General features: G+C 43.7%; 3 protein-coding genes across 3 annotated transcripts in view; 1 reads left to right on the top strand and 2 right to left on the bottom strand.

The window, feature by feature from the left end:
- Positions 1-1,102: 1,102 nt before the first annotated feature.
- On the top strand, positions 1,103-3,286 carry LOC308331723 (glycerol-3-phosphate dehydrogenase, mitochondrial-like; the record flags this gene model as incomplete). Its single annotated transcript, XM_080787214.1, has 1 exon — positions 1,103-3,286. One exon carries the CDS (start codon positions 1,103-1,105, stop codon positions 3,284-3,286), a length of 2,184 nt encoding a protein of 727 aa, XP_080643340.1.
- A 1,075-nt stretch (positions 3,287-4,361) lies between these two features.
- On the bottom strand, positions 4,362-12,754 carry glmp (glycosylated lysosomal membrane protein; the record flags this gene model as incomplete). The annotated part of the gene is made up of 8 exons (XM_080787593.1): positions 4,362-4,522; positions 4,599-6,179; positions 6,887-7,146; positions 7,777-7,995; positions 8,870-9,070; positions 9,476-9,574; positions 9,924-10,100; positions 12,665-12,754. 7 exons carry the CDS (start codon positions 12,752-12,754, stop codon positions 6,011-6,013), a joined length of 1,215 nt encoding a protein of 404 aa, XP_080643719.1. The 3' UTR covers positions 4,362-4,522; positions 4,599-6,010.
- Positions 12,755-14,163: 1,409 nt separating this feature from the next.
- The window catches only part of LOC308331407 (protein disulfide-isomerase A3-like), an 11,756-nt gene continuing 10,898 nt past the window's right edge, over positions 14,164-15,021 (bottom strand). The window contains exon 13 of the mRNA XM_080786832.1: positions 14,164-15,021. This exon is cut by the window's right edge and continues 914 nt beyond it. The gene's annotated coding sequence lies outside the window, so the exon portion shown is untranslated.

Genomic DNA, 15,021 nt, shown 5'->3' on the forward strand with positions numbered 1-15,021 from the left:
ACGGCATACTATAGCGCGCCGTTTTTCATCATTTTTGAGGATTTGAAAAAAATGAAAAAATGAAAAAAGAAATCCGCAATTTCCGCAATTTCCATTGCATTCCATTTCCATTGCATTGGGAGTTTACGTTGTGTCCACACCACAGTAAGCTGAATTATTTAAATTATTTAAATTTCAAAGCAGATGAAAAAAACCCAACATACCATATGATTCAGAGCCTAGAGTCTAGAGCAGTTCTCATTGGGCTCTGACCTACCGGTATTTGGAACGATGCAAGTTGGAATGCAGTTTATTATGTCTGAACTTCCGCCCCTTCCTTACTTCCTGCACGGGTGTTACCGAAGCGATGATACCAATTAAGGCTCTGTTCCATTCTGGCCAAACAGAGTTAGGGTGCTGCTCATCGGAAACGGCCCTGTATGGGTGTGTAACTCTGAGAGTGTACAAATGGAACCAAATGGACATATAAGGGTACATTTATACACTCTCAGAGTTATTGGGGCCCTTGAAATAAAAATGTTTGAGAACCATTGTCCACTAAATGGAACAGAGCCTTAATTATTATCATCAGTAACACGGAAGGGGCCGGAAGTGGGAAGAGTTTGTATTTCCAAAATTGCTGCATGCATATAGCCTATTGTGTTTGTGTACATGCTCGACAAAACAAAGCCAGTGTAAATGTAACTCTCAGAGTTAAACTTGTGGAGTCGACGGCCCAGAAACCTTCATGATCAGAAATTCCATATTTGGGCATGTCTGACACCAGTATTGGGCAAGTCTGACCTGGAATTCCATATTTGGGCATGGCTCATTTGGAATTCCATATTTGGGCATGTCTGACCAGCAATTCCATATTTATTTGGGCATGTCATGACTCATCATGACATCACTGTGATGACAAGGCTCTTCCTTCAAGAATCTCAGATTCCCACAAGAATTCTTACAAACACCATAAGTCCACATTAGGGCAACGGTTTGAGCTACGTCAGTGTCACATCACGCCCGAGGCAATACACAGAGTATAATTGATTTTCCTAGTTGACGCCCTGCCATGTATTTTAACACCTTACAAGACGTTAGTCGGCCCTGAACAAGGAGTTCCATGGGGCTCTGGAACACCACGAAACGGACAGCCATCATTTGCGGCGGCACAATCGGCACACTTTGTGGCCTATCGCAGCTCAAGGCCTACAAGACCAGGCGGGCACGGCTGGATCATGTGGTGGTGGCGGCAAAGCTCGACGTCCCGTTTGCGGACAAGCTCCCGACGCGGCAGGAGCAGCTCGCCGTGCTGAAAGACACCAATGTTTTTGATGTTCTGGTGGTGGGAGGCGGCGCCACCGGAGCGGGATGTGCCTTAGACTCTGTGGCGCGCAACCTCAAGACCGCGATGGTGGAGAGGAACGATTTTGCGTCGGGAACAAGCAGCCGCAGCACCAAGCTGATCCACGGAGGGGTGCGCTACCTGCAAAAAGCGCTCATGAAGCTGGACTACGAACAGTACATGATGGTGAAGGAGTCCCTCGTCGAGCGGGCCAACCTCCTGGAGAACGCTCCTCACCTCTCCATCCTGCTGCCCATCATGCTGCCCGTATACACATGGTGGCAGCTGCCGTACTACTGGGCGGGCATCAAGATGTATGACCTGGTGGCCGGCTCGCACTGCCTGAAGAGCAGCTACGTGCTCAGCAAGTCCAAAGCCCTGGAGGAGTTCCCCATGCTGCGGCGGAACGGGCTGGCGGGGGCCATCGTCTACTACGACGGGCAGCACAACGACGCCCGCATGAACCTGGCCATTGCGCTCTCTGCCGCGCGGCACGGAGCGGCCGTGGCCAACTATACCGAGGTGCTTCACCTGCTGAAGACCGCCGATCCGGAGACGGGCCGACAGAGGGTGTGCGGCGTCCGCTGCAGGGACGTCCTCACGGGGGACGAGTTCGACGTAAGGGCCAGGTGTGTGATCAACGCCACTGGCCCGTTCACCGACTCTCTGCGGAAGATGGACGACGGGCTGGTGGACGACATCTGCCAGCCCAGCGCCGGCGTGCACATCGTCATCCCCGGATACTACAGTCCCAACGTCATGGGTCTGCTGGACCCGGCCACCAGCGACGGCCGCGTTATCTTCTTCCTGCCGTGGCAGAAGATGACCATAGCCGGGACCACAGACTCGCCCACTGCTGTGACGGACCACCCGGTGCCTGCAGAGGACGACATCGACTTCATCCTGAGCGAGATCCGCAACTACCTCAGCCCCGACGTGGAGGTGCGCCGGGGGGATGTGATGGCGGCGTGGAGCGGCATCCGCCCCCTGGTCAGCGACCCCAACTCGAAAGACACCCAGTCCATCTGTCGGAACCACGTGGTCCACGTCAGCGACAGTGGCTTGGTCACCATCGCGGGTGGGAAGTGGACCACCTACCGTGCCATGGCGGAGGAGACTCTGGATGCCGCCGTCAAAGCCCACGGGCTGACGGCCGGTCCCGTCCGGACGCAGGGTCTGATGCTGGAGGGGGCTAAAGGCTGGACACATACCCTCTACATTCGCCTGTTCCAGGACTATGGCATGGAGGACGAGGTGGCTCGGCACCTGGCGTCCACCTACGGGGGTAAGGCGTTCGATGTGGCCAAGCTGGGCGAGGTGACAGGGAAGAGGTGGCCCGTCATCGGCCGGAGGCTGGTGCCGGAGTTCCCCTACATCGAGAGCGAGGTGCAGTATGCCGTCACCACGGAGTACGCTTGCACCGCCGTCGACGTCATCGCCCGCCGGACACGCCTGGGCTTCCTGAACGTGCAGGCGGCCTACGAGGCGCTGCCCCGCATCGTGGAGATCATGGCCAAACACCTGGGCTGGGGCGAGGAGCAAAAGGTGGCCGAGCTGGAGGTGGCGAGGACCTTCCTGTACCGAGAGATGGGCCTCCACTGGCGCTCGGAGCAGCTGAAGAAGGCTGAGATCAGCCTGGACTACCAGGACGTGGCGCGATACAAGAACCGCTTCCAGAAGTTCGACATGGACAACAAGGGCTTCATCACCACCGTGGACGTTCAGAGGGTGCTGCAGAGCGTCGACGTCCAGATAGACGAGGACACACTGCACGACATCCTGAACGACGTGGACCTCAGCAAGAATGGAGTGGTCCAGTACGACGAGTTCCTGCAGTTGATGAGCGCCGTGAAGAAGGGCAAGGTGTCCGACAGCCGCCTGGCCGTCCTCATGAAGAAGGCCGAGCAGAGCCTGGACCAGCGGGCGCCAGTGTCCGTGGACCGCAGCGGAGGCGGGATCTAAGCGCTGTTTGTTTGGTTACGTCAGTGGTTCTCAAAGTACGGTCCGAGGTGGGACCGCCCAGGCCCAGTTGTCCTTGGAGGGGTCTCAAGGGGGTCTTCAGCAAAACGAGGAACACTTTAAACACCATTAAATGTTTTTGCTCAAGCTCATAATGCGTCGCAATGTGCCCGATCTACAATCTCAAAACTCAAAAGTGTAACAGTGTAAACGGCCAGCCATTATTGAGATTAGCTGCATACAGATAGACACAGACTGTCTTCTTGACAGCTAGGCTCCTAGGAGCAGCCTAAAGCCAAATCCCAATAACCAAAATCTTGGCCACTTGCTCACTCCAGCATGATGGTGTTATGGTTAAATTGGTGACACGGTTATGTGATATCTACACGATTGTCATATACTAGGTCACCAATTTCACCATAATACTGCCATGCTGGAGTGACAGTGGAGTGTGAGTGAGCGAGTGGCCAAGATTTAGTTTTTTGGAATTCAGCTATTATTATTATGGAATAATACAATGGAATGTTCGAAACAGAAACCATGTATTATGTGCTTATGTACAGTAGACATCTTTATTCATAAAAGCACATTTTAAAACAACAGCAAGTTGTGAGTGACCCAAAGTGCATTTCAATCGAGGATGACCAACAACGTGATAGCCATGATACCGCATCCATAATCCGCAAAAGAAAGTATTAAGTTTAGAGAAACAAATACATAAAATTAACATGGATATTTAAAAATAATTTAAAAGAACATACACTTAGGAATAATTAAACTATATGCACGTAGCGGACTTGAGGGGCATCCTCTGATTTAAAAGAAAGAGAAAAAAGTCAAGTCTTTAAATTTGATTTATATTATTGTCTATAACAGGACGTAATGTGGGATGGGAGACTATTCCAAAATTTAGTTCAGAGGCAGCGTCAACTACTCAAATAAGCTGACATGAAAATGTTTCAACAAGTTGATGTGAACCAAAAATGTATCAAAACTTGTACAGTATACAATCCTGATATTTATGCAACCCTGGTCCAATATATATATATATATATATATATATATATATATATATATATTTGTTTTTTAAGTTGCGAGTACAAATTGAGTGAGGTCTGCAGTCTGTCACCGAGGAGATAAGTCTGTTTGTAGTAAACAGAAGAGTTGGTTCAAAACTGCCCTAACCCACTAAACAAAATAATAAAACGTATGAGCAACTTATAGAGTACACCCCACCCCCTCCACACACACACACACACACACACACACACACACACACACACACACACACACACACACACACACACACACACACACACACACACACACACACACACACACACACACACACACACACACGCACGCATGCGGTCAATCAAAGTCTGTTATAATATAAAATCATAGAAATATGATTAATCTGATATATCAAATCATACAAAATATTCTCATGACCCAGTATTTATAAATACTAAGGCAAAATGACTCAGCATAGAAGCATGATTTCCTTCAAGTAAGAAACAAAATATACATAAAATAAGAAATAAAAACAAATATAAAAAAGGAAAATGCAACTAAATTATGCACATGAGATTTCATTCATTAGTTTAAAGCTGTAATCCATAACTCTTTTGGTGAGTATTTTAACTGTTCTGTATGGTATGTTAAATAACTGGTTCTCAAACCTTTGAGCCTGTGACCCAAAAGAGATATGCCACAATGAATTAAAAACGGCTAACGGATTTGGTACATAATGTGGAGCTTCAACTTTCAAATGTTGTAGTCAGCACTGTTGAGACATTTTGACCCATAAAAGGTCATTTCTCACCACTTCTGATGCATGTGCATGTTTAGGCCTTCAAAAAAACCCCACTTAAAGATAAGTCCTTGCATTTCAATAGGGCTTCGCACTGGTGCAGTGCACAGGCCCAAATAAGTCTAACATTTGCAAAGTGACAACTTATACAAGCTACAAGCTCATGAGCTTGTAGATCAGGCTATTTTCTGCGTAAATGTTTGGTACAGATCAGTGGTTCTCAACCTGTGGGCCAGGGCCCACTGGTGGACCGTCAGCATATTGCAAGTGGGCCCCTAAATAATTGGCAAAAACATTTAAGAATTTAATGATAATATAACATGAATAAAAATATATATACTGTATACGTCTAACCTATACACGGCTGCCGTGTTAAGTGGTGGGTCGCTGCAAACACGTTTTTTTCAAGTGGGCCCTGACCCATAAAAGGTCGAGAACCACTGGTGTATATGGAAATAGTAGCGGGCCTAGTACAAAGTCCTGGGGGACGCCCACGGTCAACTGGCTTCAATCTTTCCCACTGAAGTAATTCCAGTTCTGTTTTTGTATGCGAGTCTCCGGTAGGTCTACGGAACTGACCAGCCACAAATGATTGGCTCAGGAATGTGACAAAAACAAATAAATCTCCATGAATTCTTGGGGTGTGTGATTGATAGAAAATAAGTCATTTCTAATGTCTTGGGTGAACAACTCCTTCAAACATCAGCATCCAATCAGAATTGGGTATCAGGATTGGCTGAGCTCAGGATCGCTGATCCTGTCAAATAAAATAAAAACTAAAACTTCTAAAAAAATTAAATCCACCAATTCCACCAATGATATAAAAGTCAGCAGCTCACCACTGGCTGACAAGTACACTACCACCTCATTGGCTGAGGTGTAGTAGTAGTAGGCGGGATGGAGCTGGTGCCTCCTCAGTTGATTGGCTGGTACGCCGGTTCGAGGGGTTTCCTCCTGAGGCAGATGTAGACTCCGCCCAGTAAGAGGATCAACATGGGCGTTCCCAGTCCAACCGCCATGATGGCGAGGACGAGAGGAGAGAAAGAGTCTACCGGAGGGCGACCGACACCCATTAACACGGTCCTAGAGAAAGAGAGAGAGAGAGATTAACAGTCAAGAACTGTTGTATTAATTGTAAAATACAAATACAATACAATACAATACAATACAAATACGGCGCCAATGTCATTTTGGTGTCTGGGGTACACACTTGAATAAAATATAGCATTTAACAATTTTTAGAGTTGTTAAGTTGTCAAAAAAGTCAATTAAATAATATAGAAAATCTGACCGGTCTGAAGTGAGTGATGCTGTACTGTACTGTACTGTACTGTACTGTACTGTACTGTACTGTACTGTACTGTACTGTACTGTACTGTACTGTACTGTACTGTGTGTGTGTGTGTGTGTGTGTGTGTGTGTGTGCATGCTCTACTGGCCACTTTAGGTGTTGCAGCACTTGCAGCACAGACACACGTACACATACATACACACATATCTCCACATAGGAGTGGCACTAGCACCACTCAAAAACATTTATACACCAATACCAATAATGTAATTTGTCGCTGTAGAAACATGATGACTTATATTTCCTTCAACTAATAAAATAAAAACTAGTAGATGCTTATTGTGTTAAATATATGAGTGAAAGCGTATAAAACATAATGCACATGGATTGGAAAGTTTTTTTGCTGGTAAAAAGTAGTTTGTTACCCACTCAGGTAGTTGATTAGTGTTAATGTTAGTTAGTTAATTAGTGGGTTACAGGTGAGGTCAGTGGTGTTTACCAGCTCAGATAGTTGGTGGTGGCGTAAAACGGATCTCCAGTGATGCTGAAACTGATGTTGAGTGCCGTGGTTGTGGGTTTGGGTCCGTAGAAGGCCAGAACCAGGCCTGAGGGCGTCGCTGCCTGGCTCACGGGCACGGGCTGGCTGTGGCCACAGGGCGTGGCATCCTCGAACACAGGAAGTGACTTGCGATACGCCACTGGCTTCCATTGGACGAAACCTTCTGGAGAGGAGGAGTTAGACTCCACCCACTGAGACACCTGAGGAGGGTACCAGGAGTTAGCAATCATAAGTTGTGGCTTAATAGTCCCTGTGCGTAACTGTAGTCAAATATGTTTAATTCAGGATGATAGCCCAAACTATATTTCGTTCAGTGATCATGGAGATAAAAGAATGGGTCAGAAACTGTGTTCATGTACACTATTCCAAAGGCTCAGACTGCCAAGGATGGTTTTTATACTATAGATGGTGCTCTTGAATATCCTTTCTATGCTCCACCCCCCTGTGCACACCTCAAGGTCGCAAAAATCTCCTCCCACTCCCACCCATGCTATAGATATTTCTCTTCCTTGTATGGTTGCATTGGTTGCACTTTCGGTGTGACCAGCATTCAATCTTCAATGGGCTCTAACAATGGATTACATGGACAGTTTTAAACGCACAACCAACGGCTCTCTCATTACCAACGATCCGGTGTGTGATCATAGTGAAGATGAATATTATGTGACTAAAACACATTGGACGGTGATGCTGGCAGTTTTTTTGCATATTTTTGTTAAATGTTTGTGGTAGTAAATTACTTTTTAATATAGAGCAAAACAGAAACGAAACTTGGATAGAGCCCTGAGGTACTCCCCACAACAATGTTCTTAAGAGGCAGACACGCCCACCTTGAAGACAGAGGGCGTGTACTCGTCGTCGATGGAGCGTCCAATCGCCACTGTGTCCAGAAGATGGGCCCCACCCACCGCCTGCAGCTCCAGGGAGAACCTGCTGTGATTGGCTCTGGCCAACACGCCGTCTAGGCACACCTTCACCTGGGAGGAGTTAGCGTTGTGGAGGAGGCGGGGCCAGGCCTCAGCCCGCCCTCCCGAGCCAAAGGCAGAAAACTGAAGAGAACACAGAGATTTAATTTAACTTAACTGCAGTAAAGTAGCAGTCTAGCAGATGGTTAATTAAATAGTTTATTAATGAATTACGTTAATTATTTATTATATAAATATAGTTAGTTAATTAAGATAGTTACGGTAAGTAGATAGTTAAAGGTGATGTAAGTGATATTTTCTGTTATAAAAGGTTAAAGCGAATATATTTTTGATAGTAATCATTGCTGTAGAGAGTTTTTTCAGTAACAGGTACTATAAAGGCCAAAGGGCTTTCCCCATCTCACCAACTCTTTAATAAACATAAAATTGATTTTCATGTGGGTTGCCAATTTCATTCAATCGGGAGAGGGAACCAATCATTTGACAGGATTCCAATTTCCACTTTCAATTTCCCTTGTTTATCCAAAAGTGATAGTACCCACAAGCTTTGTGGAACATAGCCTACACAAAGTTCACCTAACTTTGCTACTACAGGGAAAACATGCTCATGTACAAATGATGCTCTTTTTTACTCTTTGTTTGCTCTTTTTGCACTCAATATTCTATCCCTTTGTTTGCTGTGTTTGCTGTTATGCTGCTGCATTAAATAAGTTTTACTCTTATGTACCTGTACACAAGACGTAACAATAAAGTACAACCTTGAACCTTGAGCACACGATGCTATGATCTTGTATGCGGGTGTTGCAGTCAGAAAATAGCCACTTAAGTCCCACCAAAATACAGTTTAGTCGGCTAAATCAACAGTACATGTACTGTAGTCAACCAAAACGAGACTAGAACTACAACATTTCAGATGACTAAACTGTGACTGAAACCAATTAAAAATCTAAAACTACATTACAATGTGCTGTCAAAATGAACACTGGACTGGACTCACCTGCAGACACAAGGATCCGTTGGCAAAGCTGGGGCTGGCGGTCCCTCCACAGAGACGTACGGTGGGGGCGGCTGGGTCCACACTGCTGCTGTTCTCCTGAAGGGTCCAGCTGAAGTTCTGGAGGCGGTATGGGTCCAGGAAACTGGAGGGTGGGACGCTGTGTGGGTCCGCTGTGTCGTTAACGTCATCATACTCCCATAGCTGGAGAGGACGTCAGGATTGGATAGGATAGGACGGTGTTGGCACGAGTGAGGAGAAGAGACAAGGAGAGGAGAAGATGACACAAGAGAGGAAGGGGTTAATTATCATCCATTAGTTCCATATATAAGAAATACATCAAAGTATTTCAACTTAAAATGCTAAAAGTAAATCAAGATTCCTTGTGCTAAAGATCACATGGATGGGACATTATCTGTGCGTGTGCACATGCGCGTGCGCACACACACACACACACACACACACACACACACACACACACACACACTCACACACACACACACACACACACACACACACACACACACACACACACTGTGACACACACACACTGTGACACACACACACACACACACACACACACAGTACATTTATTAACTTAATTCTTACTGTGGCGAAAACTAAGGCAGTGCTGTGGAGAATGCTGCTCTCTGGCTCCACCCGCAGGCTGCCACTGGTATTTTGTGCCAAGAAAGGAACCCAGTCCACCTACAACATGCAGAACAAATAATGCAGGGAGAGGTAGGGCAGGGGGAAACAACTCAAACATTAAATAAGTATGTCAAAGAGAACATAAAAAAATCTGTAAAAAATCTATATATAGGTGTATATATATGTGTGTATAACGTCCCAACAGCGTGCCTGCCACAGGGAAAGTATAGTCTGCATAGAAGACTATTTAACACTTATCTTAACAAAAGAAAATCTATTCCTGCAGCTTTTTGATGTTTTTATTTGTTTACTCATTACCTCGAGTATGAAATAAAATTTGAAATACATTTATAATGCCTCTGCGACAGTCATTAAAATGAGAATGAATGTGGGTGTAGTTCCTGACCTGGACACGAGAGGCAGCAGTGTTGGTGTGAACCAGCAGGAGCGTTGGCGCTGCCAGGCTACACAACAGGAAGTGCAGTGTGTCGTTGTTGCCTTGTGCGCGCACATGCAGCAAAGTGACACCAGGGGGCGCTGGGGAGACTGACGTGTTCCAACCTGGGTTCAACTCCACTGAGAGCTGCAGGGAAAACCGTAGTTAATGACATGTTAATGACATGTTACTATCATGTAACTATCGATTTGTTTATTATCGATTATTCCATTGATTACTTTTTGTGTGAAGTGAGGGGCACCCACTGTGGCTGCCACATGACATCACTGCTTAAATAAAACATTAAAAGTCCATAGACTTAGTTGGCTGGGGTTGTTTTTTCTTCTCCAAACATTAAAAGTCCATAGACCTGGATGCCATATTACAGAATTTCTGAAAGCCAGATATCGGAGGGTCTAGTGCCTCTCAAAACACTCCGTTTATTGCTGTATCGTTTCAGCAGCCTCTCGATCGATTCACCTATTGTCCAGATTGTCGATCGATATATTGCCATATCGATTAATTGAATGCACCACTATCAAGTACTTATAGCCCATATCGTACGGCATACTATAGCGCGCCGTTTTTCATCATTTTTGAGGATTTAAAAAAAATGACGAAATGACAAAAACGATGGGTTATAGCCCATGTTTTTTGAAATTTTGAAAAAAAAAGTTATCCTCGTTTCTCATCATTTTGGACCATGGGCCTATAGGCCATATCGTACGGCATACTATAGCGCGCCGTTTTTCATCATTTTTGAGGATTTGAAAAAAATGACAAAATGACAAAAACGATGGGTTATAGCCCATGTTTTTTGAAATTTTGAAAAAAAAAGTTAGCCTCGTTTCTCATCATTTTGGAATGTGGGCTATAGCCCATATCGTACGGCATACTATAGCGCGCCGTTTTTCATCATTTTTGAAGATTTGAAAAAAATGACGAAATGACAAAAACGATGGGTTATAGCCCATGTTTTTTGAAATTTTGAAAAAAAAAGTTAGCCTCGTTTCTCATCATTTTGGACCATGGGCTATAGCCCATATCGTACGGCATACTATAGCGCGCCGTTTTTCATCATTTTTGAAGATTTGAAAAAAATGACGAAATGACAAAAACGATGGGTTATAGCCCATGTTTTTTTTAATTTTGAAAAAAAAAAGTTATCCTCGTTTCTCATCATTTTGGACCATGGGCTATAGCCCAGTGGTTCCCAAAGTGGGGTCCGGGGACCCCCAGGGGTACCTGAGGGAGTTCCAGGGGGGACCCATCTATTTTGTTCATGTTCATAAAGTGCTAAAGTGTTTAAAGCAGTGGTTCCCAAACTTTTTCATGTCAAGGACCCCCAAATTGACACTACTTAGCCCGTGGACCCCCATTTGAAAAGATATGCCAGGGACCCCCATAAGAGAAGACGTACACATTTAGACGTCTACATTGACGTCTACATTTAGACGTCTGTATACATTTAGACGTCTACATTTAGACGTCTACATTTAAACGTCTACATTTAGACGTATACATTTATTTGTTATCCGTGTTGCGAGGATGAGGGGGTACCTGGAAAAATATCTACCCCAAAAGGGGTACCTGGTACACATTTAGACGTCTACATTGACGTCTACATTTAGACGTCTGTATACATTTAGACGTCTACATTTAGACGTCTACATTTAAACGTCTACATTTAGACGTATACATTTATTTGTTATCCGTGTTGCGAGGATGAGGGGGTACCTGGAAAAATATCTACCCCAAAAGGGGTACCTGGTACACATTTAGACGTCTACATTTAGACGTCTACATTTAGACGTCTGTATACATTTAGACGTCTACATTTAGACGTCTACATTTAAACGTCTACATTTAGACGTATACATTTATTTGTTATCCGTGTTGCGAGGATGAGGGGTACCTGGAAAAATATCTACCCCAAAAGGGGTACCTGGTCCAAAAAAGTTTGGGAACCCCTGCTGTAGGCTACTTAAGTAAAACATTTAGGTATGTGTAGGGCTGTAGGTCTACTTCATTTGAGTTGAGTATTTCCAATTTCCAATACTTTTACTTCTACTGCAGCACATATCAGAGGCACTACATTAATTTGAAAACATTAGTTACTATAGTTATTTTTGGGGATTTTGATTAATTTTACAAAACATTATATTACCCATATCAGCCCTGCATACAATCCCACCATTTGAAAATAGTACTATGATAATTGTACTGTGATAATGGTTATTGGTTACAGTGCTGTGAAAACGGGTAGGGCTACAGATATTGCATATCCAGAGCCGAGGGGGCATCGTTTCCCAACAGGAATCAGCCTAGTTGCGGTATAAATGTACAGTATATTAATGTAGTTATATACTGTGTGTATAGTGTGGCTGGCTGTCTGTCAAATCAGTCATCAGACAAATATGTCTGATGACTGATGAAGTCACCAAGAACTAGGAAGTGAAACCTACTTCAACATCATGGTTAAATATGATTAAAATACACCTTGATGTGGCTCACACATGGAAAACGGCGTTATGTTTCATGTTCAACACATCTGAAGCGAAATGTAAACAAACGAAATGTAAATGTCTTTGTTACAATGTATAATAGTAACAGACTCACATTTAATCTTCATCCTTAAAAACAAACAAAAAACCCATTTCTAAACACAAAATAAGGTCGATTGTGTATCCATATTTGTACCATTTACTCACATTTCTTGTGTAAGTGTCGCCGCCTATAAAAGCAGAAGAAACGTTAAAAATGGAGAGTAAAATCCAGAGGTGTTTTGTGCTGACAGCCATCTTTGTTGTGATGACCCAGTCACGTGACTCTTCGGTCACCTGACTGGCGTGCGCCGAATAGAACAGATCTACAAGCTCACAATGCCCACGCATTGCGTGCTTGTAGATCTGTTCTTTTTGGCAAGTGAAGGAAATGTTTTTAATTCTCGTAAACGTATCATAATTCGAGCCTGTATTTTGAAAAATGTTCCAAAGAGCACGTTGCAAAGATTATAGATTTATTATTCAGTTTAGAATGTAGCATTATTCAAATTATAGATGTATTATTCATAGTTTAGTCTTTAGATGTAGCATATTAGAGTTTAGATGTAGCATATTATTTAAATTATAGTTTAATAATTCAGAACAGAACAATTGGAAAGGTGTGAATGTATTAGCTATACATTATTGCCATCTAGTGGCCACATTTGGTATCCCCGTTAAAACTCTTGCAACAAAATTAATCTTGAACGCAATTAAGATCAGAACGATGGTTAATAGAGGCCATAATCAGGTTCATTATCTATTTCATTCTTATACATTCTCTCATTGGGTTAATAACTTCTGAAATTATAGCAAAATTAAACAGTTACTCGTTTTGCTGGGAAGCTGGCCCCTGGAACCCCCTCTAGGATCCCTAGAGTAGAGTAGAATTGATCTATGAGTATTGAGTATGAAGGACCGCAATGGAAACAAGCCAATAGGATGGTTTAAATCCTCTTACAGACCTTGCATTAATCAGTACTTTCCTGTGCTTTTTTCTGCAAAGCGTTAATAAAGTATTCAATCAATAAATGGATAGCCAACAGAACAACAGTGTCAGAATTCTCATAAACCATTGGTTCTCAAAGGGGGGTCCAGGGACCCCTGGGGGTCCTTGAGGAGGTTCCAGGGGGTCCCCAGCTAAATTAGTTGATATGCCATCAACATCAGCGTGAACAGCAGTGGCTCAGGAGGTAGAGCAGTCGTCTTGAAATCCAAAGGTTGCAGGTTCCATCCCCAGCTCCTCCTGGCTACGTGTTTAAGTGTCCTTGAGCAAGACACTGAACCCCTAAGCAAAACGCATTGGTCTCAGAGGCTACTGAACCACCATCTGCTCCCGATATATGGTGCCTTGCATAGTTTCCTCTGCCATCCATCGATAGTTGAATTGGTGAATGTCAAATACATCGAAAAGCGCTTTTGAGGAAAGCTCTATATAATTTCAGTCTATTCACCACTTTAACCATATACATTGCACATGTAGGAGTCCTTGACAAGAAAATGTTTGATTAACATTGTTAAAACCAGCGTATATATAATAGAAAATAACCAAGTGTTCATCTTTTTATCCCAGTTTGAATGAATCCAACACATTGGAAATTAAAACTCAGCAACACGAGAACTAGATCAGAACCGTTTACTTGTTTTTTCTAAAGCAAACCCAGTGAATTATCAGTTTATAATACGAAAACATCAACCAATAAATAAAACAAAATAAGCATGATTAAAAAAAATCCATACTGTGAAATCAATAAATAACAGTAGCTTCAAACACATTCACATACAAAACATGATCAATAATTATTTAATGCACAAACGAGAAAGGCTGAGGTTCTGACACCCCATTCTGACTATAAGCAAAGAGATTCTATAACTCCCATTAAGTCCCAAAATTACAGACATTTTTGAGTGATGATGTAACTGTAATTGCTTAAACATTAAAAAGTCATGCTGTACAAACAAAAACTTGTTTTTATCCTATTCTACTATTGTTTTACTCATTTATGTATCATATTTATGAATGGATCAAAGCCGAAATCAGAAATTACTAAAATTAGTAACATATTCATTCAGAATGTCAGGGTGCATGTGTGCACATGCATGTGCACGCATGTGGCCGTGCATGTTTATGAACGGCTTGGAGGTGTTACATACAAAGCGCTGGCGCCATCTTGGAGTGGTGCGCCGACTAGTGGTGATCCACTTAGGCTACGGAGTTTCATCTCTTGTTATAGAATCTCTTTGCTATGAGACAAGACCCAACATCTCCAGTACAGAGGATATGCACGTGACATCATTGTCTTACCCGGAAGGTATGCAGGAACGCCTACTGAGTGGCAAAAAATAATCTGTTTCTGGCCTTGACAGCCAAATTGCATTAAACAACGTTAAACTCACTTTGCCACTCGATTTGCCATAATGCGCGCATACCCTATATACTTCCCGTATCGATGTGGTGTAGGTGGCACACTGGCACCGCCTCTTTAAGAGACAAGAAGAAGCAGGTTTGAGTCTATTGATTCCAA

This window comes from Protomyctophum bolini (genome assembly GCF_963924005.1).
Source record: "Protomyctophum bolini genome assembly, chromosome: 17".
Classification (NCBI taxonomy): domain Eukaryota; kingdom Metazoa; phylum Chordata; class Actinopteri; order Myctophiformes; family Myctophidae; genus Protomyctophum; species Protomyctophum bolini.